This window comes from Taurulus bubalis, assembly GCF_910589615.1.
Source record: "Taurulus bubalis genome assembly, chromosome: 2".
Classification (NCBI taxonomy): Eukaryota; Metazoa; Chordata; class Actinopteri; order Perciformes; family Cottidae; genus Taurulus; species Taurulus bubalis.
In genome coordinates this window covers 16,479,529-16,506,808 of record NC_136590.1, presented here as the reverse complement: position 1 = coordinate 16,506,808, position 27,280 = coordinate 16,479,529, and the positions used below count along the sequence as shown (strand labels likewise).

General features: G+C 42.1%; 1 protein-coding gene across 4 annotated transcripts in view; it reads right to left on the bottom strand.

Moving 5' to 3' along the window:
• Window positions 1–9,184: 9,184 nt before the first annotated feature.
• mrtfab (myocardin related transcription factor Ab) overlaps window positions 9,185–27,280 on the bottom strand; it is a 44,309-nt gene continuing 26,213 nt past the window's right edge. For 2 of the 4 annotated variants that reach the window (XM_079237518.1, XM_079237519.1), the window contains exons 2-18: window positions 24,890–24,955; window positions 20,938–20,993; window positions 20,146–20,221; window positions 19,620–19,778; window positions 18,059–18,213; window positions 17,761–17,895; window positions 17,488–17,556; window positions 16,767–16,951; window positions 16,024–16,195; window positions 15,491–15,874; window positions 14,344–15,342; window positions 13,974–14,180; window positions 13,800–13,880; window positions 12,485–12,625; window positions 12,267–12,356; window positions 10,786–10,849; window positions 9,185–10,688 (exon numbers count right to left, since the gene is read on the bottom strand). In XM_079237518.1, coding sequence (XP_079093644.1) covers window positions 10,120–10,688; window positions 10,786–10,849; window positions 12,267–12,356; window positions 12,485–12,625; window positions 13,800–13,880; window positions 13,974–14,180; window positions 14,344–15,342; window positions 15,491–15,874; window positions 16,024–16,195; window positions 16,767–16,951; window positions 17,488–17,556; window positions 17,761–17,895; window positions 18,059–18,213; window positions 19,620–19,778; window positions 20,146–20,221; window positions 20,938–20,993; window positions 24,890–24,955 — 3,608 coding nt within the window. In that variant the 3' untranslated portion in view covers window positions 9,185–10,119. The remainder of the gene's footprint in view (window positions 10,689–10,785; window positions 10,850–12,266; window positions 12,357–12,484; window positions 12,626–13,799; window positions 13,881–13,973; window positions 14,181–14,343; window positions 15,343–15,490; window positions 15,875–16,023; window positions 16,196–16,766; window positions 16,952–17,487; window positions 17,557–17,760; window positions 17,896–18,058; window positions 18,214–19,619; window positions 19,779–20,145; window positions 20,222–20,937; window positions 20,994–24,889; window positions 24,956–27,280) is intronic. The other 2 variants (XM_079237520.1, XM_079237521.1) reach the window with 2 other exon arrangements.

Sequence of the window (27,280 nt, the reverse complement as noted above, 5' to 3'; positions counted from 1 at the left end):
CATATAAGCTGCAGATGAGCTTTACAATTCATTTTTGCAAAGAACTCACTTATATAGGATTCATGTCATGAAGGGATTTCTTCACAGCCAATATGAACAGTGGAAGGATTAGAGCCAGCCCTTTTCCAACCAACATCAGTGTCTGTTTTTTTCCCCACACATCTCCGTTTAACAAGAGATCTGGCCTTTAAGACCACATTCACACAAACACGGACGTTTCTTAACACGCAGAGGCTCATTAATAGAATCTTTTTATTTAATTTATTATTCACAATGTGAAAGGCAGCAACAGATAGAGGCTGAACAGAAGTCTTTTCTTCTCAGCGAGACACACTAATGACTGGAGATGAGTCTAGTGACAGATCACTGTTAACATTCTATATATCACCTTGAAACCAAAGACAGTACATGTTCACCTTTGTGTTCCCCACAAGGACACATTCTTCCTGACTGCACATCTTCCTATAGATGCTGTGATGTACCGTCTTGTCGTGTACATTTGCAATGCTAAGCAGCAGCCAGGTGAGTGGCAGTCGGAGTAGTTGATTTTAATAGGGAGCAGCTATTTCGGTAAGTCCTCCAGCAGGCTTCTTTCTCTGGAGTTAATCATACTGAACAACGCACCACAATGCTGCAGCTCCTTCCTCCTCCTCTCTGGGGTTTCCACCGGCTCTCTCTTTTCTTCTGGCTCCGCTCTCGTCTCCTCTCGCTGCTGCTCCTTGTTTTTATTTATATCTACATCTGTATCGCCTTCCCCTCCTCTCGTTTACATCTCTCGCTCCTCTCTGCTGTTTCCACTTTACTCACTTGGTCCGGAGTCTCTCACTACTTCTGATCGTGTTCACACAGCAACCATTTTGAACATCTTTGTATGAAGATGTCTGTCAAAAGCTACAAATATCAGAAATTTAAATATCTATTGTGAAATATTTTCAATTGTATAATTAAATTGAATTTCTAAAGAGAATCGCACATCATTTTCTTTTTGGTTGTTGTCGTCGTCGTGGGAATTTCTGCCTTTTAATTGACAGTTGACAGTGACTGCAACAAAGGCCCCAGCCATAATTAAACTGGGGGACATTGCGATGCTGTAACCATCCGGTTACCAGGGTGCTCCATTTTGCCAATCTTTAACAGTGTTGCACATTTACCAAATTACTTGCAACACTGCTACAAACAAAGTCAAACAGGGCAACACAATCAGACTGGAAACTAACAACAGTTTATCCAGATTATCTAAGGCCCCTTTTTTACACGCCTGTAATAGTAATGTACCATAATTTACCGGAAACTACAGCAAGTTTCATTAAAGTTGAACTAGGTTGTCAGTCTGTAGATTGTTCTGGATGTTTATGAAGGACAGTTTGGGTAATCATTTTCCACTCTGCTTTCGTTTTCTATTAGAATAAGTTTGACTGACCTGGCCATTTTGTTTAAAACCTCTCTGATCATCTCACTGCTTGTGTTTCTTAACCTGTTGGACTTCATCTGAGATCTCAGCAATTCACTTGGTGTATACATTATTATTAATGATGGAAACATGACCCAAAAACAATCTGAACTTTCCTTAAGCATACCATGCTTTAATGAGCGTCACCAAATGTTTTCGGCTGTCAATTCAGTGACTTACGGTAGATAAATCAGTGTTGATACAATATTATCATCAGGATCTTTTTGATATATTAGTTTTTCATGTTTAATGTGAAATATATGTTTATTACAACTATCTTCTCAGAATATTTCTTAGCAAATACAATCTTCCAAGAAAATTCTACCATCTCACACTGGTTTGCAGCTTGCTAAGTTAAAAATAAGTCATCATTAACCAAAATGATCTTTTGAACGTAATTAAATCCGTCTACTACAATAACAAAAACACAAGCGCAAAACAAGAAAGACTGTCTAGTGCTGCTACATGTGAGCTTTGCATTTCAAACATTTGTTATTTTCAGCACTGAAAGTGAAATAGTTCCCTCAGATTTCAGATTCAGTAACCCAGTTACCTATCCCAGTAATACCACTGTTCTTATTAATGTAACTGATTCCCAGTACAATCGTTCTGATCTCGTGTCTGTTCTGTGGCTTTAGCGTCTGATCTAATGCTTCCCTCCAATTAAACTGAGAGCTCAGAGCTGTTTGGGCCGAAGCGGTCAATTAATTGATGCTTCCATTGTGATGAACCTACTTTCATGTTGTGCACTCGTCAGTGAGTATTATGCGCGGAAACTCACATCAGATCAATGACACAGACACACAAACATGAACTACCAAACCTATTCATTGCAATGAAATGATCAATAGATAATCAGAAATAGGTTACGTTATGTTTGTGAAGTTTCTAAACAAATCTCTTGTCTAATATCCTTCTCGTGGATCTACTTGGCTCCAATGCTACATGTCAAACTGTCCCACACATCTGGCATGCTCATGAAGATCCACTGCTGTAGAATGAAATTGGCACGTAGAGCCACATTGTGTCTAATTCGACATTCATGCTTCATAGTAAACATACTTTTTTTAACCGAGGTCTTTTGGTGTAACCTCTGGACTAAACTGTGTAAGCCCCTAACACAATTTAGGTTCACAGATCACGCTGATCAGGATAAAGTTTGATCATCATCACTAAAAATCTATTGAGATTTTAAAATGTGGCCCACAAACGCATCAAATATTCCTTTTACCTCTTAATTCTATTTTTGCACTTCTTCAGAGCAAATCTTTGGCCCCAGGACAACAAACCAGAACACTTACTTTTCACAGACACCACATGAAGAACATATTTGTGTAGTGTTCTTATCCTTAATCAATCTTAAATGAACATGTTGATTGAAATGACCATATATGATCCAGCGACTTTAACACGTGAACATATACAGTTACAGGTTGTAGCAATACAAGTCAAGATGATGTGCTTTTTACTTTTTCCAATATGACATTTAGACAGCACCAATGTGTTCACCAGCAAGTGCAAGTGGGTCAATCCGAACATTTTCACTGCCAACTTCTGCTTGCTGTGAGTATTTAATTCAATTGTATTTATATAGCCCAGTATCACATATCAGACGCTTTACAATTTGTACAGTAAAGGACATCCTCTGTCCCTCGCATCCTCGGACCCGCGCATTGGTGTGTGTTGATGAGAGCTGTGGGCGTAAATGAAAACCAAAACAATTAGCTGAGAGACACTAAAATGCTCCAAAGACCTGAGGGGAATTAACCCATTGGTGATATAACAAATATTGTTGAGAGCAGCTTTAAGTTTTATCTAAAAAATCGTCATCAGTAGCACTAACACGAATTGTTATTGAGTTCTTATTTTAAATTTTGTTAACACGGTCTCAAAGAATGAAAATTGAAATTTAAAATGATTAAATAATGATTAAGGATTTGGTATATTATAAAATAATGCAAACAATGTACAGAGCTAAAGCAAAGTCACTGCCAGACTGTGTACAAAGGTTGTTTTCAATACATGTGTGTAAATATGATTTGAGAGATGTTTGTAAGTTTACTGTACAAAAAGATAAAAACAGGATTAAAAGAAGATGTATTTCTATTGGAGTTCAATTATGTGAATGGTCAACTCATTTTGGGTTTTCAAAAGGATTGTTTATAAAACAAAACAAATGAAAGGTATGTATATATATTTTTTTTCTTTATATCGAATTAATTATCTGATTTAATTCATATTAATTTAGGATAGGAATATATAAGCATTATGCTTCTACCTTTACATTTTCAGTCTTTCTTTTTTGTATATTCAATTGTGGCTTTACTTATTGTATTGTAATGATTGACTGAATAAAACACACAAACAACAAACAATTAGGTATTGATTCAACGCTATAAAGAGTTGAAGGTTTGTTCTGGAGCTGTTTATTGCAAGTTGTTCACGGTATTCCTCCTCCTAACAGTCACATCACAAACTGTCACAACAGATATGGGGACTGTAATTACTGAATGATATTGAGGGTGGATCTGAGTATCTTTGAGTTTGCGAGCTCAAAGTGACGATGTTCGGTCTCCACTATTTGCACGCCCTCCTCTGCAACTGTCTTTTCTGCCCACTTACTCTCTTGTCTTTCAAACGAACAGGTGTAGAACAAAACACTCCTGCTATTCTCTCAGCGACCCCCTCCCTCTTTGCCCCCCCTATCTCTCCCTGCCTGTGCAAATGTCAGCCTTCACATCCTCTGCTATCAAAGGCTCCTCAGTCGCAGCAGGATCCAACCAAATCCGACTGCTCTTCTCACATCATACATACAACTTCACACAAAGAGGGAGACGGAGGCATGACTGAATGCCTCCGTCTCAGGTAACTGATCGGATTGCTCCCAGAGATACAAAACAACACTATCACTGTCATTACCAACATCAATTATGTACCAACAAAGACAGTAAAGACTACAATGCACTTCATCTCACCTTGACCATGATCTTTTGTCCGATGCTATCACAACAGGATAATGTATTAATGATAAACATGAATGATAAGGCTGTTGACCATCCCGGGAGGGTCTTTGCAGGACTTATTGAGGCATCATTTCTTCAGTTTGACCGATATATATATATAAGGTCTCTCTCTCTCTCTACTAAGCCACTCAGCTCAATGGAAGTGCAATGCTAAACCACTGGACTCACCCTCAAATGTTCTGTGTGAAAACATAACTTGTCATTTCTTCATTTCTGTTTGTGTGCAAATCTTTAAAGCAAGATACAACATCTTAATTATTAAGCTCCGTAGGTGCTTACTTAGAGAGAGCCAGGGTAGTTAGCTGATTCCCCCTGTTTCCTGTCTTGATGCAAAGCTAACATAATCACTTCCTGGGTAGTTACTTTACACACACACACCACATGAGGGTGGCATCGATCTTCTTATCTGACTCTCAGCAAGAAAGCAAATAAGCATATTTCCCAATACAGCGCATTTCTTCAAGTAGATTTTTAGCAAAGATGGCAGTCTTGTTGGGTGAAACACAATTGTCTTTAATTGCCCCATGCAACATTCACATTTTGGTGAGTGAAAGGTTTTCTGAGCATTCGCATCTGTGAGCTGCAGGGTGGCGGGCTCCTGTCAGCGCTGGATGTAGAATACAGGAGAGATCTTTAGACCTTGTGGCACTTTGGAGCTCACTGTAGTTAATTAATAGCATAGCCTCGGGACTTATCTGCTCTGTGTATGAGAGAGAGAGCGAGAGCGAGAGCGAGAGCGAGAGCGAGAGAGAGAGAGAGAGAGCTGTTGCTGCACTGGGAAGCTGCAGAGACCTGTGTGTGTGTGTGAAGTGAATCTGTAAGAGCGTACTGAGCTTGCATGTTTGCGTGCTATGCATTGAGAGTGTGTGTGTGTGTGTGTGTGTGTGTGAGAGAGTGTGTGAGAGAGAGATGAGGGGCTGGCTAAATGAGACTTGAAAGGCTGGAAGACGGGAGTGAGCGAGTCAAACAGGGCATTAGGGCTCGATTGTGGCAAAGAACAGATAGGAGGGATGATGAAAAAGGGTCACTTTACCCTCACTGTTAAAAACAAGAGCTCTCTAATTATGAACACGTTTCCCCTTATTTCTGGTCTGGCAAAGAGTCTCTTTTCATCGAGGGACTTCTCCCTGCAGGAACATTGTGGTACTAGATAGAAGCCCTTGTTGTTTGATTCCAACCCAGACATTCGCCTCTGATGTATTGGATCACGGACATCTTTTTTGCTCTCATTTTCTACGGTACCTGCAGGAAATATGTAAAGATGACAAGAAGAAAGAAAGAGAAGGCTGTGTGGATGGGGGGGACGGGGGCGATTTAAATGCAACTTATTTTCTGAGGGTCGTGTAACTTTTCTGAAAGAGCAGTGGAGGATCTAATATTTATGTTTTTTACGCTGTATTTCTAGTGATTTTTTTTACACAACACAAAATATGAAGGACAAATATCTCTTGATTCTGTATTAGAATAGGTTTTACTTTACTTTACTTTACAAGACATGTTTTGGAGCTCTTAATTTTTTTCGACTGCAGTTCTACGCTTCGCTACGCATCACAATCACGTCCATAATTGAGTATAAACAGAATCATTAACAGTGAACAATCAGTCAGAGAAAAGACAAAGGAAAGTCAAGCCGTACCCGACTGTTGGCCTCTGACTAGGCCCGCTGGAAAATGACTGTAAAACTGATTTAATGTCATTTATATATTACTATATGTATGATTTCCACCAAATTACTGATTTCAGCTTTGTTTTGAAAAATAATTTGAATCAGACTATACATGTTTTCCATTCGAAGAAGACGCTGATCTATTATCTTTGTGGACACCTCATCCCTGTATTGAAGGCCAATGCCTTCAGTGTAAGTGCAGTACCACCATCCATCCACTGCACGGAGACAGACCATGTCTTTACATGGAAGGCTGAGGATATGCTGTTCAATGCTCAAAGAATGCGGTGTGCAATTGATTACAGCCGTTGTGTTGCCAATAGCACCTTTGTGCCCTGAAACACAACTTGATTACGAAAAAAACATTTATGTTTATGGCTGTGTAAAGGGATGTTCATTTTCTCTTTTTTGGTTGCTGATTCAGTGAGTATGGTCTGCCCACTGCTCTAAATTAAAAGGTCTGGTGTGTAGGATCTGGCAGCATCTAGCAGTGAGATTGCAGATTGCAACCAATTGAAATTCCTCCCGTGTGCCCTCTGTGTAGAAGAACTGTGGCGGCTGATGGGTAACAGAAACATGGTGGCCGATTCCAAGAAGGACCCGCTCCTATGCAATACAAGCAGCTGTTTATAAGGGAATGAAAACAAAATGGGCCTCATGTATAAACATTCTTTTTTATCTTAACTTTCTCTTAACTTTTTTGGTGTGTGCCACATCACCTTCAGCAAACGCATCTAACTTGAGATAATTTATATTATATATATATAATATTTCAGGTACCATATTAAGTGATGATCTATAGGCCCCTGAAGCTTTCCGCCCCCATCCGCGCCCACCTCCCCTCACACACACACACAATCCCCTAGGACACCTGACTGCTTACTTGATTTAAAAGATGTGCCAGTCAAGTCGACATTGTAAATGCTTAGAGATTATGTCTTATTGATAATATCAATGCATGAAATAATGCAACAAGCTGTAGATGAACAACAATTTATTGAACTGGAACTTTGAGACACATGAGCACTGGGATTGATATATATTTCAACAAGCATATCCTTGTTAACAGAGTACCCCCTTTCTACTGCAGCTTGCCCATGAGACAGCGTGAAGAGACATGTCATGATGTTCCACAGTTCTGCATACTTTTCTTTGCCACTGAGATATCTTCTGAAGAATTCATTAAGTCTGCAGCTGTAAACAAAATCTTGGAACTTTGCTTTGTGGTTTGTGTTGACATCGAGTGAGAATGCTTTATACTGAGAAAGGACTTTGTCACACTCTGTGGCAGGGCACCATCCAGCATTGAGGAGAACCTGAAGGAGTTTCTCAAACATTGCTGTTGCACTTTCGGTTTCTGTCACAATCATCACAGGTTCAAGGGACCTCATATGCCGCACAGCTGCATACATGAGAGGACTTCTCTCCATCATTTTCTTGCAGGTCATTGCGAGTAAGGAGACACATTTTTTTTTGAACTCCACGATTTTCACTGGACTTTCCTGGGGCTTCTCAGATGCCTTCTGCAAACCCTGCTTGTTTGAAAATCCTATGTCCAGGTGTTTGAGTGGGACATGGATTTGCTTCTCTTGGGGGTCCAGTTTAGTGAGCTGGAGAGGTGTCTTGATCTTTGCCAGCTCTTCTCTCTTGATAAAGCATGACAGCAGGCCTGTCAGGGTGCTTTGGAGCTCCTTTGCCAAGAATGGCACCATTGGGGCATCTGTCTGAAATACCTCCAAAAAAGGCTTCAGCTGTCTCGCAAAAAAAGCGAAAAACTCAAGTTTAGCCAGGAAAAGTGGGTCTTCGGTTGCCTTCTTGACTGTCAGGTAGGACGCAGATGTTGGCACTTTACTCTTCGGAAGTTTCTTGTGGCTGTACGCCGTCACAGCTAGCCACACTTCGATTGCCCGCTCAGCAACTTGCAAGTCTTCAACCCATCGAGTGGCACAGAACTTCAGAGGAAATCTTGCCGTTTTAGTCAGCTCACTGAAATCCTCTCGCCTTGCTGGCGAGTCATGGAACACCCGCCAAAGCGGTCTGAGCGCATCTCAGATTTTCCAACCTGTTACCCTCTCTCCGGTCTGGAAACTTTCATGCACAACATGCAGACCACAACTTCCCAGGTTGATGAGCATTGGTGCATCTGGGTCCTCTTTGCTCTTGTCCTCTTGGAATATTTTTAAGAACTTCCAATTCACTGTAGGGCCGTCCATCGGTATTTGCAGGAGCTGCTTGGGGTCCAGAGGTGACAGGGATCTGTTGATACCCTCCAAGAGCTTCTCTGCCTGAGTGTGTCCTAGGAACTCTGAAGTGAAGTAACGCACAGCTACTTTCCCTTCACGTTCATTCCAGTAACGCAGAATGATATCCTTCTGGTCTGTTTGTGTCACTTTGTTAAGGCATTCGTCAAAAGACACTACAAAGAAACATATAAGGTGAGCCGATTTTGTTGCGCCACATGTAAATTGTTTGACAATTTTGCTGTCTGGGAACATCTGAGCAAATGTTTTTGAAATGTCAGAGATGGAGTTGAACAAGAAGTGTGACCTGACCATCTTCATGACCCAGCTTCAAATACAGCTTGGCTTGAAAAAAAATGTTTTCCCCTGAGCTGTCCTTTTCATCTTAATTCTGTGCTCAATAGTTTCATTGTAATACTATTTTACACATCATCCAATAACATTTTCCAGGACAACTGTTTCAATTTCCATGTAAGTGTTCACTTTTTGCTCAGTTTCCATGACTTTTCCAAACCTGAAAAATTAAAAAATAAATTCCATGTTTTCCAGGTACCGTGGGAACCCTGAAAATGTTTGTTCAAGACAGCAGGATTCTTTACAATGGCTCTCTCTTGTGGTCTTATATTACCATAAAGTAACAAGCGCAGATAGTGAGTAACAAGGAAGTAAGGAATAAAGCGAGCTCAGATGTGGTTCTTTGTGAACTACTTGGCTTTTTTTCCTCATATGATACACTTTGTTTTCTATGTGTTCATCTGTGGTGAAAACGTTTAAAAAAACAGAGACATCTATTGTGATTTTATAATATATTTATTTTAAACTTTTTTTTTCTTTAAAAAATGCAGAGGTCCAAGTTTTCTGGAAGCCCTGCCTCACCTTATGTTCCCCAGCTGACTAGCTCAACTCGAAAGCAACCAGCAAAGAAAAATAGTCGTATGGACGATTGATAATATACACTCCATATACAGCAATACATAGTGGTCAACCATAATGTTACCAATAATACGGAACCTCCTATGTGGCTTCCTTTCAAACTGTTGCCACTGATATGGTTCATTTCAAAAGCAACTGCCAACTATAAATGAGGGTTGTGATGTTTGACTAGTGAGGGTGTGTTTCAGGTTGCCGCAGTGAGGTGACACTTTCAATGGCTCAGCTGATTACCATAACACATGGTAGATGTCACTCAGCAATATGATTCGGCTGTTGACCTGAACACCTCCCTTTAGACAAATCAGATTCCGTATAAGTGCAAAGTTTAGGGGGCACTGACACCCTCTGCTGTGTGGCGGAGCCCGAGTAAACGCTGGCCCCTCCTCAGCTCCACTCTGTCAAACAGTTTCTAAGGGTTGAAATATTGCATTATAGTGACCTACAGTTTCTAGGTAGGTCTCTTTAATCTGGTAACAATGCAGGTGGGGACACAGGAAATGGGATTTGATCAGCTTGGATGTGAACAGTTTGCTGTAGGGATCCCCATAGAATTACATTTCAAAAAGTCCACTTCAGTTCAGGTCCCTTCCATGAATTTAACTTCTATGTTTCTTTCTTATTTCACCTCATCCTGCATACAGTAACAGCCAGTGTAAGACAGGGCAAACTGTGTAAAAGAGTGTGTTTTTTCATGTGCCAGTGACCCCCGCAGTGGTAGAGACAGCATAGAAAATAATTCTATATGTGCATGAAATAAAGACGGCGCCTGTACACTGGGAGCGAGTGTGTGTCCGGGGCAGCGCAGCGCTACAGACACGACTCCCAGTGCAGCTGCAGGTCCGAGCTGTCCAGAAAATCAGTGGAGAAGACGCTTGGTGGGGTGTGCGGCACCAGCGGGGCCAGGCTTGTTCCACCGTCTCTGTCACCAGCTCCCCCTCTTCCTCCACCTCCGTTGCCCCCACTCCCACCGCTGGCACTCCCCACCATGGAAATATCCAGCCAGTCCATGCTGTCCAGGGTGGGGTCGCCAAAGTCCAGCCCCGTAGAGTGGGGGGAGAAGCCGAGGTCGGACGTGTCCATTGGGGAGGAAGAGTGGTCCAGGATGCTGGGCGTGCTCAGCATCTGGCTGTGGAGGTCGTCGATCAGCGTCAGCCCGCCGTCGGGCTCCACGCCCAGCAGCGGGGCGCCTGTGGTGCTCTCCAGGAAGTCTTCCAGGCGTCCGCTGCCTGTGCAGGGCTCTCCCACAGAAGGATGAGGGGAGAGGAGAGGCTCTGTAGGGGGGGGAGGGGAGAGGTGGAGGGGAGACGGAGGAGAGGGTGGGTCAGAGTGGAGAGTGGCGAGGGAAGGGTCCGGGTTGGCCTTAAAGCCGGGGATTTCTAAAGGAGGACAAAGAGATAAAAAAAACGTTATGAGTACAGGAGACAGCAGACTTGCTGTATTTCTCTCATTAAGGTTTGTAACAGAGTGCATTACCTCCACTCTTGAGCAGGATATCAAACAGGTCGTCCATTTGCTGACTGTTGACGCCATTCTCCTGCTAACAGAGAGGATTTTTTTTTTTACAGTCACCAATTACACATGTAAACACAGCAGGACTGGATATTCCACAATAGACAAACATGCACTGAAACACAAAGCAAATGAACGCATGCTTTTTGGTTAGTTTCTTTTCTTATTTCTGTGAATTATTATTTATTTTTTTCTAAAGCAGTGATTTACAATACTTTTTTCTATGACATCCCACACTCCTCACACACGTCATGAGGCATATAAAGTATACGATAGATACAATTGACTTCAACTTAGTTAAATTAACTTAAGGCAATATGAAGTGAAATAAAATACAGGTACTCTCGATCAAGATAGAATGTAAATAGTTTAATGTTTCCAGACAAATATGCAACACATTTCTTCATTTTGTTTTGTACAGCCGCATTTTTCAGTCGTCCGCCGCGCCTCTGAACCGAAAATACGTTTCTGGTTTCGGTTCAGAGGCGCGGTGATCACACGGGCGTTTCAGCATCATTTTAGAAATGATTTACATCCATAGTAACATTGGTAAAAACGAATGTCACATGATTATTCACGTACACTGGGCATGCGGGTGCCGGTGTAAACTGGAAGTTGATTGGTTGCTTAGTTAAAGGTCGGGCTTGATAGTGGCTTTGCTGGCGGCCGAGGTCCCTGTTGTACTATAGGGAGCATTTATACTTTTGTTCGTTTACAGTTTCTGTGTGGACAAGGAGGCCAGTATTGACTTTAATCAGTTATCCATGTCGAAACGAATCACTGGTACATCTGGCTGTTTGTTTTGAAAAATATTGTATTCAATCTGGCAGAACTCGCTTTGGAAAGCACTGATCTAAAAGGTTCAAAATAACATCCGTTTCAGTTCTGTTGTCTGGTTTTAGGTTGTTGTGAAGCCTGTATGCAAATAAAACTAAAACAGAATCTACAGCAACAGCAAGTACATGGGTACATGCTTTATGAAGTCTCGACAGACCAGAACACAATGTGTTGTGGTTTGAGCAACAAGTAGGATTCTCACTTTCTCATTACTTGAAACACTTGACTGACCACCAGTCACTTTTTCTACCTGCAGATGTCCCGCATCTAAATGCAAGCTTCAATCACTCTACGTCGACGCGTTTTCCCATAATGCTTTTGGTAAGAAGAAAACTAAACCTCAATTCCTGTAGTACCCTAAATGTTAGAGGACTTTCCTTCAAGTCAGACACAAATGGAAAACACATTCACAGCCAAGCACATTCACACAGTGAACCCCACCCAACACCACTCCCAACTCTCTGTCCAAAAACTTTTCAACAGCCTTCAGTTCAGTAACCTAAGCACACAGCGCAGTAAGAGAAGCTGAGAGGTGGGAAATGGAGGGACAGACAGAGATAGACAAAAACACTAAAGGACAGATGGAAAAAAAGACCTGGAAGACATACTTTGGAGCGTTGAGTAGGAAGGGAGGTGTTGGGTTTGGGAGAGGGAGGGGTGAACAGTGTGTGCCGGTCATAAGGCGGACACACCTCTCTCTGCAAGGATAAAGTGATGCAAATAAAAGAAAAGGGAAGAAACAAGGAGAAAAAGTTCAAGAAGTTCCCAACACGCCTGATCAGAAAAGAGGACATGACGACGGGAACGAAGGAGTGGGTTGTGTTACCTTAAGCGATGAGATTAAGTTGCTTTGGCTTTCACTGTCTGACATGTCTTCAAAGAAAGGCTGCAGATTGGGCGGAGCAGTGACTGACAGGTTGGGTTGAGGTACGACATTGGTGTCCAGGTGCAGCCCTGCCTTCTGTCCCTGAGCGAAGAGAGACAGACATATTTAGTATTCACAGTGATTGGCTAGTCTCAATAACAGGCTGCTGTCTAGGGCTGGGCGGTATGGCCAAAAATTCATATCATGGTATTTTGAAAGATTCTGGCAGTTTCACGGTATATCTTTTTTTAAACAAGTAAACACATTGATTCCATTAACAGCATCAGTCAACTAGTCAGCATTACTGTCAGCGAGCTGTCCATAGCCACAACAACAGCAGGCAGCAATAGCAGGCAGTTATATTTACTTTTTACAGTTTAATACTGGGAGCGCAGTGGAGCTACTTACCCGTCAGTGTAACTGGGTTCAGTCATGGTTCACACTTGTTATAAAATCACAGCTCCGAATTGCATGCTGGGTAGAGTTTGCGCACAAAAAAACCAGGAAGAGCCAAACTGGAAGACACGCCACACAAACAGCTGTTCGCGCCCAACTTCCCAGCATTCAATTTGGCCGTGTAATTTTGAACCATGAGTGAACCAAGCTACCCTGACCTCCTCTGCGCTGCTGGTATTAAACTGTAAAAAATAAATGTTGCCGTCTGCTGATCTTGCAGATATGCACGGCTTGTTGATGGCGCTGGTCACTGACGGCACCGCTGTCTAGTTGACCGCCGTAGAGCAATGTAACCACCGGTATGACGGTATATGAAAAATTCATACCGTATGGAAATCTGAAACCGGTATTCGGTTTGAACCGGTATACCGCACAGCCCTACTGCTGCCTCACATTTCATTAGCCTGCATTCTATTTGATTGTGATGATTTTAAACTGTGTCAGTGGTGACACCTTGTGGCAGGAAGATGTTACTGCTTGGAAGATGCAGACAGTCCAGCTTCAATACAGTGGGAGATGTCGACAAAAGCAGCTGGGGATAACAATAACAGTTTCCTATATTTATTTAGACGATTTCCTCAGTTATGGATGGCGTTTGTAATAACCCAGCCTTTAAATTGATTCATCAATGTATATTATATGTGTATGTATATATTTATACAAAGTATCAAGCACTTTGCAGTGGAAGCATAAAGAAATCGAGTAAAAGCGAGAGAAGAAAAGTATTTTCCTTATACAAATAAATATAAATTAAATAATTGTACAGTAAGAAAAGTAATTAAAAAACATGTCAGTGAAAAATTATGAGTCTATATTGTACCTTTTTGATTGGCTCGGCCTCTGGTGGTTCCTTTGATTGGCTGTCAGCGCTGGGGAGTTTACTTGGAGTCGACTGCAACCTCTAAAAGAAGACAAGAAGAGAGGCTCAGATAAACATTACATCACAGATTATTAACCTTGTACAGTCCACCAACAAAGAACAGATTTACCGTACCTGCAACGTGATGCGTCCGTTGGCTTTGGCCAATGAGGACCCTGCGTTCTGTCCGTCTGTGGTGGGACTGGTGAGAGCAATCAGGTAGTGATTGCCGTTGCTGTCGGTGACGAGTGTTGGTGTGCCATTTGCCTTGAGGAGGTCTAATGAAAGAGCTTGAGTCTGGAGCTGAGTGCCGTTCTGTTGGTTGATAAAGACTGGGGTCACCTGGAAATGGAAACCAAAAGTGTGTTTCACTGTGATTTTTTAAACTTGAATACATTCTATATGAATGAAAACCTCCAAATATTAACTACCACCCACAAGGGTTGATGATGTTGGTGTTGAAATGTAAAAAAGGTTTCATTATATAGAGCTGTTCGGACATTACCTGTTGTGTGGTGACAGCTGCCGTCTGTTGTCTCTCCTGCTGCCGCTGCTGAGCCCTCAGCTGCTTCCTCTGCTGGGTTTGGGTCCCTGCAGGCCTCTGGATCTGCACCTGAACTTGCTTCAGCTGAACCGGGTTCTGCTGATGGCTTTGTTGAACTTGCCCTTGAGTTTGTTTGAGCTGGTTCTGCTGCACCAGCTTCTGTTGATTGAGTTTATGCTGTGCTAACTTCTGCTGTGCTAACTTCTGCTGTGCCTGGAGCTGTTTCTGTTGTGTTTGCTGTATGATAAGTTGCTGCAGTTGCTGCTGCTGATGTAGCAAGATTTGGGCCTCTTTCTTCTGTTGCTGTAGTTTCAGAGGGTTTGACATAGCCTCTGCCACTTTCTGCAGTTGCTCCTGGGTCCGCTGCTGTTTGAGCTGCAGTGTCTGTTTCTGCTGCTCAGCTTGTTGGATCTGCAGCCGATGAATCTGCTGCAGCCTGAGTAGAGTCTTCTGAGAGCACTGCATCGGCTGGGCTGCTTTCTTTGCCTGGAGCCCCTCTGTTAGTCCCTCCATTCCCTCCTCAGGCTCCACCTCCTTCTTCACCTTCAACACAATGCCGTTGGGGAGAGTGGGGGGCTGAATGGCGGAGGCCTTTATCAGAGTTTGAAGTTTAACCTCTGGGGTTCTACTCTTCTCACTTTCTTCCCTCTTCAACACCATTCCACCTGTCGTCTTGCCCTGCTCCAGCTGGGACCTGAGGGTCTCCACCAGCCTCTGCTTCTGCCTCAGCATCCTGGTCAACTCCTCGATCTGTTTGTCTTTCTCCTGGAGCATCTGGTCCTTCTCAAAAGAGCATGTGTCCATGTCAACTCCAGACAGAGGCTCTGGAGGCTGACATAAGACGGGTGACGGCCTGAGGCTGCATGAGCTCTGCAGCTCCTCTTTGACCTTGGAAAGCGGAGAGTTTGATGGGTGCTGAGGAGAAGGGTGCAGTGTGAGCTGGGTCAGCGGAGAGCTCACCTGACGGACAACAAAACAAGAAGAGAATGTTAGGGAAAACGTTTCAAGGAAGATGTTCAATTATTTGCCAGTGTCCTTAACAAAAAGACAGTAATTTAACATAATGTCGACCAATAAACGGGCTACTTGCTTGACATCTAGATCTCACCATCTCTCCAAACATGTCTCCATTACAGCTCGTCTCATCTGGACTCATCCCGGCTAATGACCTCTCAGAGGGAGTAGGAGACATCGGAGGGCTGGAGCTGGTGCTGCCGAATCGCATGACTCGTCCTGGAATCATCTGAGGCAATGATGACAGATCTAACTTAAACCCGCACTCTCCTAATTGGTGGTCAGGGGTGGCAGTTGTGGTTGTAGAGGATGTGATGGTGCCAGCAGCTGAGAGCCCGCCCTGCAGGTTGCCATTTTTCGAAACCACTGTGGTGCCACTATTTTGCTCCTGGTAGCTGCGGAGCCTCTCGATAAGATCATTCTTGGTGCCTGAGACGGTCAAACCACGCAATTTGAGTTCCTGTTTTAACTCGGCGACCTGGAGGATGAGAAAGCAGATCAGTACTCACTGAGCAGGCTTGGACTCGGAAGGAAAGAGAACAGAATAACTTGATTATGTGAGAGACACAAAACTAAAACTCGTAAGCTCAGTGGCGCTTAATTTCTGAAGCTGTGTGTTTGACTTACTTTGAACTCATCCAGGTTGGCGGGCAGAGTGCCTGGTTTGGCTCCTCCCACTGCAGGGTGACTCTGACGGGCCATCCCGCTCTGATTGGAGGGGTTGGGGGTGGTCGTCATGGGAACACTGCGGGAGGGGGAAGGGCCAGAGTTGGTTGTAGGATGCTGCTCGGTTGGCGGCCTGAGAGGAGGCAGAAAGCGGTAACGTATGAATTTCGCTTATTATTTTTTGACAAAGCAGGTAATGTTGTGACTGAGGCCAGATTACAAAATCATGCAAATGTAATGGTGGTGATATATTGATTTAACATTTTTTTAAATGACATTAGAAAAATATAATCTCTAATTCCAAAGTCACTCTTCCGAGATCCCGTTCTGGACACACCCTTTTTAATCACATCATATTTATGTTCTGTCCCTGATGGCTTCTAATCCTTAAAAACCAAAAGATATATGTGTCATTTGATAAGTCACATCAATTATCAATCAATCATTATTGTCAAACCACTGGTGCTGAGTTGGGATTGACATTTAAAATCCTTTCTGCTCATAAACCACTAATGTGGAAGGAACAAACCACAGCAGCGGACAGAAGGTAATATTGAAAACGGCCTGTGCTGTAGAAATGAATCACTAGGTTTACTGGTTTAATTTGAGAAAGAAAAAAGGAGGGTGGCACACTAGTTGACTCTTTGAATAAAACTGCTGCAGTCAGTCATCCTCACTTCCACACCGTCATGCTTGGCACTCACTTGGGAGGGGCGGGCAGGATGGTGTGGTAGTTATAGTGCTGCTGTTGCTGGTTGAGGATCTGCAACTGCAGGAAAAGTTGTTGCTGGTGGAGGAGCTTCGCATAGGACGAGTCCATCTCGGGCGGACGCTCTTTATCTGCCTTCTGGTCTGGAGGGATGTACTGGTGGTACTTCAGCTTCTTCACCTACACCCAAGAGACGAAAGGGTTAAGAGGCCACTCAACTCTTTAATACTTTTACTTAAACTATTAGATGTCATCAGTGTGTGACACTCATCCTGCTTCCGCTTGGTCTACATGATTTACTGATTGCATTCAAAAAACATTTTGAAATCTCTGAATAAAGCGTGTGCATTCTGTACATGTAGGCGGACAATCGACAGTTATGAGATAACTACCGCCAAAGAGTAATTATTTCCAGTTCAGAAAAAAACTAAGTCCGCATTCCGGTGTATTGAGGATACAGCAGGTGCCCTACTATGATGGATTTCTACTCTTATAATTGATAAATGTCAAAACGTTGAGCCTAGAGAGAAGCCCTGAATTTCTCCTGAGGTAACTGACAACAAACGCACAGGGAGAGCACCTTGATGGACTAGAGGAGTGATAAACTCCTTGGGTAAATCTGACAAGCACAATCTTAGCAACACTGTGTTTTGCACTCGATCAAACCTAAACTCCTGCATCAGTGAGAATAAAAACGACACAAAGAGCTTGCTGACCTTGGGTTTGCTGTCCTTTGGTTTCTTAGGTCTCTGTGAAGGACGGTCTGAACCCGTCTTAGTCTGAGACTGCTGACGCAAACCGTGAGAAATGGTTCGGGGAGGAGGAAGTAAAGAAATGAAGAGATCAGGGAGAGTTCACCAGTTATAGCTACTCCACAAATAGAGATTAAGGTCAGATTCATTCATAAGTCATCCAACTGGCAGGATGTTCAACTTGAAACAGGGAAATACTTCATGGGAAAAGAGAAAAATAACCAGCATTACCCTCACCTTGACGTGTCCAGTAGAGGGGCGGGAGTTTGTTAAGGTCACCATCGTCCCATTTGTCACTTTTGGGAATGGGGAGGAGTCTAACCCATTCACCTGGAGAGGAGGTGGTGGAGGAGGAGGGGACTGTGTGATAAACTGAGAAGATATTACTCCAGTTAATGTGTGATCAAGTTTATCATGCCCTGCTTTGTTTTATGACTGACTATGGAAAGTTCCTCAAACTTAAATTCTCTTTGTTTGAATTATTTAAAGTTCAAGCAATCAACTTTAAAATTTAAATTAGATGCTGTGATGGTACCTGTGTGGGGGACATGTCCCCGTTCTGGGTGAGCACGTCAGGAGGGGACAGCTGAGGGACGGCACTCAGGGGAGAGTCATGATTGGTTAGCTGGTCTGGAGACAGCGCATCACTGCTGTCTTCGTCTAAAGACGAGCTCTCTCCCTTCTGAGAATCTGCGAAACATTTTCAGATTCAATGAAACAAGTTAATCATGGGATCTCATGGTGGTTTATTATAACTTCCCGTAAAATAGGGAAAAATGGCTTATGAACTGTAGCCAGAGGGCAAAAATATTAAATTTCTGTCAGTAAAACAGTCATCATTGTTTATCAGATTGCTGAACAGCAATGACTCATTTTAGAGAAGTAATACAACACTATGTAGCATGTTTCAAAACAGGACTATGTCCAAACATAGTTATTGTGTCATTAGGCTTAGTTTTAATGGTATCATATCCAGTAGGATGATGCCAACTGTGGTTACAAAGAAGTGGGTGTTTGTACATCACCCTTAAAATACTGTATTACATATGTAGATGTGTGTAGACACCTGGATGTTGTAATTACACAGCTAAAGGTGTGTTCAGAGACAACGTAATTTAGATTTTAGAGGTGGTGCAATTGGATACAAAGTCAGCGGTATAATGGCAACTCAATAATAGAGAGGACTGTGTTTTAGCAATAGACTTTATAAAGTATGGACAAAGTCTCCTTGACATCACCCATAAAGTTCACATTGAGTAAATGGTAAATGGACCTGTACTTGTATAGCGCTTTTCTAGTCTTCCGACCACTCAAAGCGCTTTAACACTACATGACATCATTCACCCATTCACGCACTGATGTGAGGACCTACCATGCAAGGCGCCACATCAGGATTATCAACCATTCATACACCGTAGGCGCAGCTACGGGAACAACACAGACCAATTTTATTTCTGCTGCTTAGTTTGGTATTTTAACACTGCGGCTCAATGGGGATTGACTCGCTTGTGGAGCCTCATGTGGCCCTAAGCTGTATGGCTCCAACCAATTCAGCACATTTCTGTCGTTAAGCAAAGTAAAGAACACTCACTTTGCACTCGGTCTGAATGCACCTTTAAAAGCTTGTTGTTTTGTGTTTACAAGTCATCACGAGTCTTGCATGTTTGTGCATTTCTCATTTCTTTCTCCGATGCCTCCCATAGTTGATTACATAAAAAAAAGATCGATACTTGGCTTCCGTGTATCGATACAATATCGCCACGCAAACTATCGCGATACTATGCTGAATCGATTTTTTCCCCCCACCCCTAATTAATATTAATATAATAATATATATATATATATATATATATATATATTTTAATATACTGAATTATATTAATAAGATGTCCTTATTATGTCAAAGTGTTGGAATAAATGTTAAATATTTAACTGCAAAGTAGTAATGCGTGTTTGATACCTTTTTTTGCATTGAATCAGACTGGGATGTTTGCTGAAATTGATTAGATGGCCCTTCAAAAAGAGAATTTCACCAGCCGCCACTGGAAAGGGGTGCACATGTTGTACATGTCTTGAAGACATTTGTGTGTAGTTACCCAGCGGTGAGTGCACCGAGCAGTCGACAGAGAGGATGTTCTTGTGAACCAGTTCGATGGGGCCAGGTCTGTGGGAGAGCTTGTCGTTGAGGTCGTCGGCCAGTCGCGCTCGCTTCAGCTGCAGCTGCTTGGCCTGCAGGGACGGCTCTGCCGACGTCTCTGTGCAGGACACAGCAAAACAATGTGCACGCAAATGTATTCATCAAGCGATTCATTTTGATCTGCAAGATATGCATACTGGCATATTATCCCTTAAATATGTTTGAGCCAATCTATAAAGACAGGAAGTTGAATTGTTTGTCAAATTCTAAGAAATTACAGTTTTTAGAAATTCAGACCATAGTTAAATTGAAATAGGAACTATAAATAAACCTTATGACATGGAATTGGTTCCGTTTTGTTTACCGTATGCTTCCTTTTTTTTTTAATAAAGTGTAATGTTTTTCACCTAATTCAAGCCTTTCATTCTACACTTTTGAAATCGCGAAGAAAATTCTTCAAAGTGAAGATCTCCATAAAAACTCACCCTCCAGAATGTGCATCCTGACCAGCTCAGAGCGCTCAGGACGACTCCGGATCTTTCTCTTCAGATAGTCCTCGGTCTGGGGGAAACACATTATGGACGAGTGGCAGATGTAAGACCAAAAGGATATGGATATGGATATATATATATATATATATATATATATATATATATATATATATATATATATATATATATATATATATATATATATAGATAGATAGATAGATAGATAGATAGATAGATAGATAGATAGATAGAGAGAAAACAAGGAGGACAGGCGAGAGGCAACACATAGCTGAAATGCTACAAGAGCTTGATGAACACAATAAACTGCTGCTGTAGATCGGTTCATTGAGTTGAAATCTTGTTATATTGCCAATACTGTAACGTCACTCTTATTTATTTGTGGGTTATTAGTGCTTTTTTCTTTGTTTGTTCAGCAAAGATGGTTCTCATTGCAAAAACTAACTATGCTACAACTAAAAGCATCAACTTTGCATGATGGCAGATAGAGGAAGATCTGACCTTGAAAAAGAAAACATGCTATTAATGCTGAGCAACCCAGTTGCGTTGTGCAGCTCTTTACCTAAAGAGAATTTGTGTATGGTTCCCTTAAGTTTTCATTTGTTATTTCCTGCAATCATAGTATCAAGTGTCAATAATGACAGTAGAATTCAATGACCAATTTTACTTTGCTATTTATGCTGTACATACATACTGTAAAAGTCCCCCCCCCCAAAGCTTCAACAAGGCAAGTCCATTGAAAAGGCTCACAGTACTTTTTACACTCACCCTTGCTCGCTCCAGACTCCTCCGCTGTTCGTGAAAGGCTGCTGGGCTCTTCAGTGCTGCAAGGAGAGAGGAGTGAAGGGGAGATGAATGCAGCTCACAAGGACTCTGATGATAGACGTGTTGGTCCTTTCAGCGAGTGACAATGTGAGAACATTTACAGCTACAGAGGAAGACCGATTCAAAGCAGAAGTGGCTGCAGGACGAGAAGGTCAGGAGTGCTATTCTCACCACACACTCTGATGACAGCTCAGTGGGCTGATGGGCCACTGCTGCACGCTGTGTGTGAAGGACTAAAGCACAATTTTCTGTCACAGAAAATTGTACCTGCAATCAATTTCATAAGCCTAAATGTAACCATCCTGCCTTTTTGTAACCTCCGTTGTCCCGTGTATCCTTTCTTTTAGTTTGAACGGAGAAAAGAAGTTGGTTTGAATCTATATTTGGGGGAAAAAATTGTGAGTTTTTACATGAAAAGAGGCACTATTTGATGTTTGGGTAACTCTCAAAACCCCAAACACAACTTAATCTTAACAAGATAGCAAAACAGTTTGTGTACCAAATAGCCGTGCATATATTCTGATTAATCTCTTAATCTTTTCATAAATCAGCACAATAGACCTGCGTCACGATAGTTTTATCTTAAACGGAAGAAACTACTGGCGTGCGCCGACTTTCATGGTGCATTTAGAGAATGGTGGATAGCAGGCTTCCAAAACTCTATAAAAAAGGTCAACCGTCTGTGTTAAGTCTGAGCGATGGACAGGGTCTAAGAGTTTGAGGGACATACATTTTGGATGACTCGTTCAAAAAGGAGCAAGAAGACGGAGGAGAGTGCTGAGTGATGGATAGACTACTGCACATAAAGAAAATCTACATTCATCACTGCACTCAGCCATGACTGTTGGCAAGGTACCGTGTGTGTGTGTGTGTGTGTGTGTGTGTGTGTGTGTGTGTGAGTGAGTGAGTGAGTGAGTGAGTGAGTGAGTGAGTGAGTGAGTGAGAAACTATGCCTGTTGAACAAGCCAAAAAAAAATCCCAAACTTCAAATACCCAAAGTTTAAGTTAAAAGAAAAATCTATGAAAGCAAGTTATATTCCATATACATAGAAACGTTTAACAGATTTGATTCCATCTCTTAGTCTTACTAAATATATTACTTAAATAAAGTCTGTACGTAACACGGTTTGGTCCCATCAAGATACCGGTCCAACAGCACAATTTCCAAATTAATATCATGACTAGCCAAACTGAACAAAGCATTTTCACGAGTACGACTTGTACACCAAGAGCATCCAAACAGGCAAAAACAAAGATGTCAACTGTATTTGGGGAAGGATATTGGGAGGTTAATGGCAGTTACTGTGATGCAACATGGCATTCATCGGATTGGTCAAGAGCTGGTGAAATTGTCTGCCAATGGAGTGCGAGTGTGGACATTCTGGCTACAGTGGGGCGTCAACTGTATGTGCCACATATGACTGGGTGGGGTAGGAGGCATTCCTCATGTCACCACTCCTGATGTTTGAAGAAGACCTATCAGTTGTGACATAACCAACGGTTAAGATCACAACAAAACAGCAGACAAACTGCTCAGCTGATCCTGTAACTTCCGTCTGCTGAAATTCAACAAGACTCTTGCTCATAAAACAAGAGGTTGACTGAGAGAATAAATAAATAAATCGGCCTCGAGTCATATTGGCCTTCAGTCACCTTGTTCACCGACAATGACAGCGGTGCAACGGAAAATGTGACTTAATTTAAAAAATCCTTGGGCAGCAATGAGCCATGGAGTTTTCCCACTGAACAGACAGAATTAATCCCTCTCATTATGTAGCTCTAATTGACACTTTATTCGGTTTCAGCAGCAAGGATGAAATGCAATTAAATTTCTGAACAGCTGCTCTTCATGACTGCCGAATCAATCACTTTTTATACTTGCAAATTCACAGAAACCATAAAACATTCAAACACCATCAGTATTGTTTACTTGGCCATACCGAATCGCTGAAGAAGCAACAGAGTCAGAGACAACAAAACAGAGATTCACCCCGAAGAAAACAGACCAGTGACTGGACATGTTTCTCAAAATGAACTATTGATTTTAAAACGCTCCATATAAGATGGTGCTCCCGACGCACTATTTTATTCAGAAAATGATCTGAACATGCAAAGTGGAACTGAAATCTTTCGACAAAGACGAAGCCTTTTCAAATCAGTTTTCATTAACGGGAACATGACTATGGCTACGGAGACACAGATCCTACAATCTATACAAAATATCTCAGATGTTGAAAAACACGAGTAGACACAGCAGCCCCGTTACCGCTTATCGATGCATTTAACCTCTGCTAATGTTTTGTGCTCTCTTTTCCAGAACAGCCTGCTTCACATATCAACACAGTACAACAACAGCAATTTAGGAGCATCACTGCAGCAAGTAGGAGTTCAAGTGCCTTGCTCGAGAACACCCAGCAGCGGTTACTGAGGGAGGGAGGGTGGAAAGTTACTAATTCACACCACCTACATTTGCAAAACCAGTGTGATGATTTGATACCACGGTAGCACTGACCCTTCATCAGTTCCCAGCACTCAGTGTCCTATACAGCGGGGCAACATGGTCGTCAACATGTCACAATAGTGTTAAGAACCAGACCCTATTTACCACTATTATTATTATTATTATTATACCATTATTGATATAGATCACAATTTGGACAAATCATGAAATTATTCCATTGAAAGTTAATAAATGATGCACCTTCCTCAATCTTTAGCAGTTCGTATGATCGTCACTATTCTATAATTCAACAGGGGCCTTGACAGCCAACATAGTGGCACATGTTGGTTGGCGAAGCAGCTCAATAGCATCAGTTATATCAGAACTGAAAAGTATTTTAAGTAGAACAAAGAACAGCACTGAAAGCTTTTTTTAATGAAAAAAAATGGTTTCTACTCCTCTCTTGACAGGCTTCAGCAAGTTTGATTGACAGATCGGTCATCCAATCCCCTGTCAAGTATTTTTTGGAAAGTGCCTGCCCTTGTTAAAAAGAAGAAGTGTTGAGTGTGAGACTCCATGCTGGCCACCTGAGTGTCCACTGGTGCACCTCGCACCAGTGAAAGTTTGCAAATAACCTCTCCATCTTCCCTTCTTGAGACTCACCTTGAATATTCATTGCATCTTTAGTTTCTCTATCTGAACTGGGCCCGTCAGGTTTTCTGCTTTCCCTTGGAGACCTTTTTTCTACTGTAGACTTTGTCTACCTGGGAATTAATGTACTGTATGAAGATGAATGATAGGTATGTTGTTTTCTTACAAAGGGTCTTCTTGAAAAAGAAAAGAAAAGAAGTCTGGTACCTACTGCCCACGTTCGACACAAACAGAGGAAAATAATAACAAAATATCGCTGCCTATTGTGATGTGCGGAACTCTGAAACAGGAAGTGGAAAGAAAAGAGGAAGCTGCCCCATTTGATAACACAAAGTGGTGCAAAGACACCAACAAATGTGACAGGCAGAATACACACACTTGTACCATTAACATCTGTAAATAAGGGCAGACATGTTCAGCGAAAACCTGGATACAACATCTCAACCTTCATAAGTGTCAACTGAAGATACGTTAATGGGTTAACAGTTTGACCTCGGCTCAAAGGCCCAGACACACTGCCTTATTTGCCAACTTTAGTTTCTATCAAGCATCATAATATCAAGACCCTCCACAAGCTAAATACAAAACTACGTTGCTGTGCTACATACTCAAACACTAAATCTTTAGGAGAGTATTTCAGTTGGAGGTTTTTCTGTAGTGTGTATACAGAGCATGTGCATCCCTGCAGATGACTGTAGATGGAACATTATACCATATGCATCTATATGTTAACAGGAAACGACAATATGGAAATTTGCAGAATACAGTAAATTTGAACTCAGAGACTTAAAAGCTGAGACTTACGTGGCATGATCCCTTGGCTGACCAGTTCCTCTCTTGTACGTCTCTGCTGGAGTTTGAGTTGGAGGACTGCATGGAGACCAGAGAGGTGAGGGAGCAGAAAGAGGAGAAGAGAGAGTCAATGACGGCCGGTGAGTATAAGAAACTACAGCGATGGAGGTCTGAGCTCTTGAAGCTTCCTTGTTGTCTTTATTGGCGACTGATCAAAAGTCCACCTGCTACGTATACATACATAACCATGCACAGGAACCCGAATGCATTTGGACTGACATGAAGAGGATGTGCACTCTCTGACACCACATTCATCCACTCATTTCCCCCTTCTTTCATTTTTTTTTTTTTTTTTTAAGTTTGGAGGCGGGTACAAGTTGGGCTGTGAGCAGCGTTCGACACACTTCCTGTTTCTCGAGTTTAAAAAAGTGTGCGCAGATGAACATGAAAAAATAAAGAAGACGTATATATAACAAGAAAAGCAAGAAAGATGAACCAGAAAGGAGGAGGGGGGAGGGGGGAGGGGGGGGGGGGGCTTGAATGAAGACTGAAATAAGACCAGCCTCCATTAGAGAGAGTAGGAGGAAAATGGTGCATATAATCGCACTGTCATTTAAAAACAGGAAGCTCTTGTTAAATAACACACAAAGTTTTAAGGAACACAGCAGTGAACAAAAGGACGAGGTCCATGTTTGACCTTCAGCAGACACAAAGTACCCTTTGAAGTGAAACATATTTTACAAATCATCCCTTGGGCTGAAAGCGCAGTCTAGCGTCAGAATCATAATTAGGGCCCGAGCACTGACGTAGTATTTTGACTGACGTAAAATTTCAATATTATTGACAGCGCCCCCTACAGTTCAACTTATGTTTGACAGCCCATAGCCATCACCCACTATGCCCGATATACTTGACTTTTACACACATGTCCAGTTCCATCTCCTCTACAATTTTTTTTGTCGTGCCGTTAAGCTCCGCCTACTTAGATTTTCCGCCATTTTGAATTTTGTAAAAAAAACACATTATTGTCCACTTCTCCTAAACTTTCTGTGGATCATCATTGGGTCAGTGTGACCAAAGGATACTTTCAACTTTGCGTTGGTGTCTCATATCTCATTGCGTTCAGAAGTTATTAACCAATGAACCTCTTAGGGGCGTGGCTCAATATGGCAATACACATAACTTCCAAGTGACTTGGCCTATCTTATGAAAGTTGTAGCATATGTACCCAATATTTTCCAGAATATTTAAACACTAAAGGGCGCTGCAGTGAATCGCTCAATTTTGGCATTTTCCTTGTTTCCAGGCGTTGTATTCAGATGAATTCCTCCTAGAGATTAAATACGATTGATTTCATATTCGGTCAATATGATGTTGAGACCTTTGCAGGGAAAAGATAACGATTTAAAAAATATCGAACTATGTGAGCGCAGAGCAGCGGCAAAGAGACACCATTTTCCATGAAAATGGAAGTTGTTTTAACTCGGCCATACATTATGTAATCTGCTCCATATTTCTCATATGTCATGACCTCCTAACCCTGAAGACATCCATATGATCATTTTGAATCCTAGTCATAGCGCCACCTATAGGCAACAGGAAGTTACATGTTTTCTACTTGTATACCGTGCTCCTCACAGATTATTCAGATCCCTCTCCAAATGCGTCGGAAGAGACTTAAGACATTGATAATGCATCACCTTGAAGATTGTACGGATCCGTTGAACAACGTCGCGTCGGAGCATCGGAGAAGTTCGATCCTTCGCCATGACCGAATAAACCGATGTAACTCGACTCCACATGATAAGATCCTTTCCAGATTTCACATGTTTGATCAGCCTCCAGGCCTGAAGACATGTGCTGTCTAATTTTTAATTAGAGTCATAGCGCCACCTAATGGTAACAGGAAGTAAATATTTCTATACTTTGACCGACTAAGAGAAGCAAGCCAATCAGATCAACTTCCAATTACTTCTAGACAAACATAAGACTTTCATGACGCCAGCCCACAAACCTTTTGATGTTTCGTGAAACGCTGTTGCCGTGGCGACGCATCCTTTGCGGTCAACAACAAAAGTACTTTTGAGGGACTAAGCATGCTCGAAACGTAACTAAACTTGCCAAACACATTTAAAGGCAAAGATGTAGTTGCCTGATGTGATTTGAATGACTCAAAACTGGAACTTCGGCTCGATGGCGCCCCTACAAATATTCAATTAACCAGCCCCAGCGCTACGGTTGACCTACATGTATGAAACTTGCTAGGAATATGTAACACATGTAAACTTAAAAATAACTCTCTTGGGACCATGCTCTAAACCATACAGGAAGTCAGGTAGCGCTCCCTAAATAAACTTGTTTTTTTTTGACAACCTGTGAGTTGTGGAAGCCCACAGTTTTTGC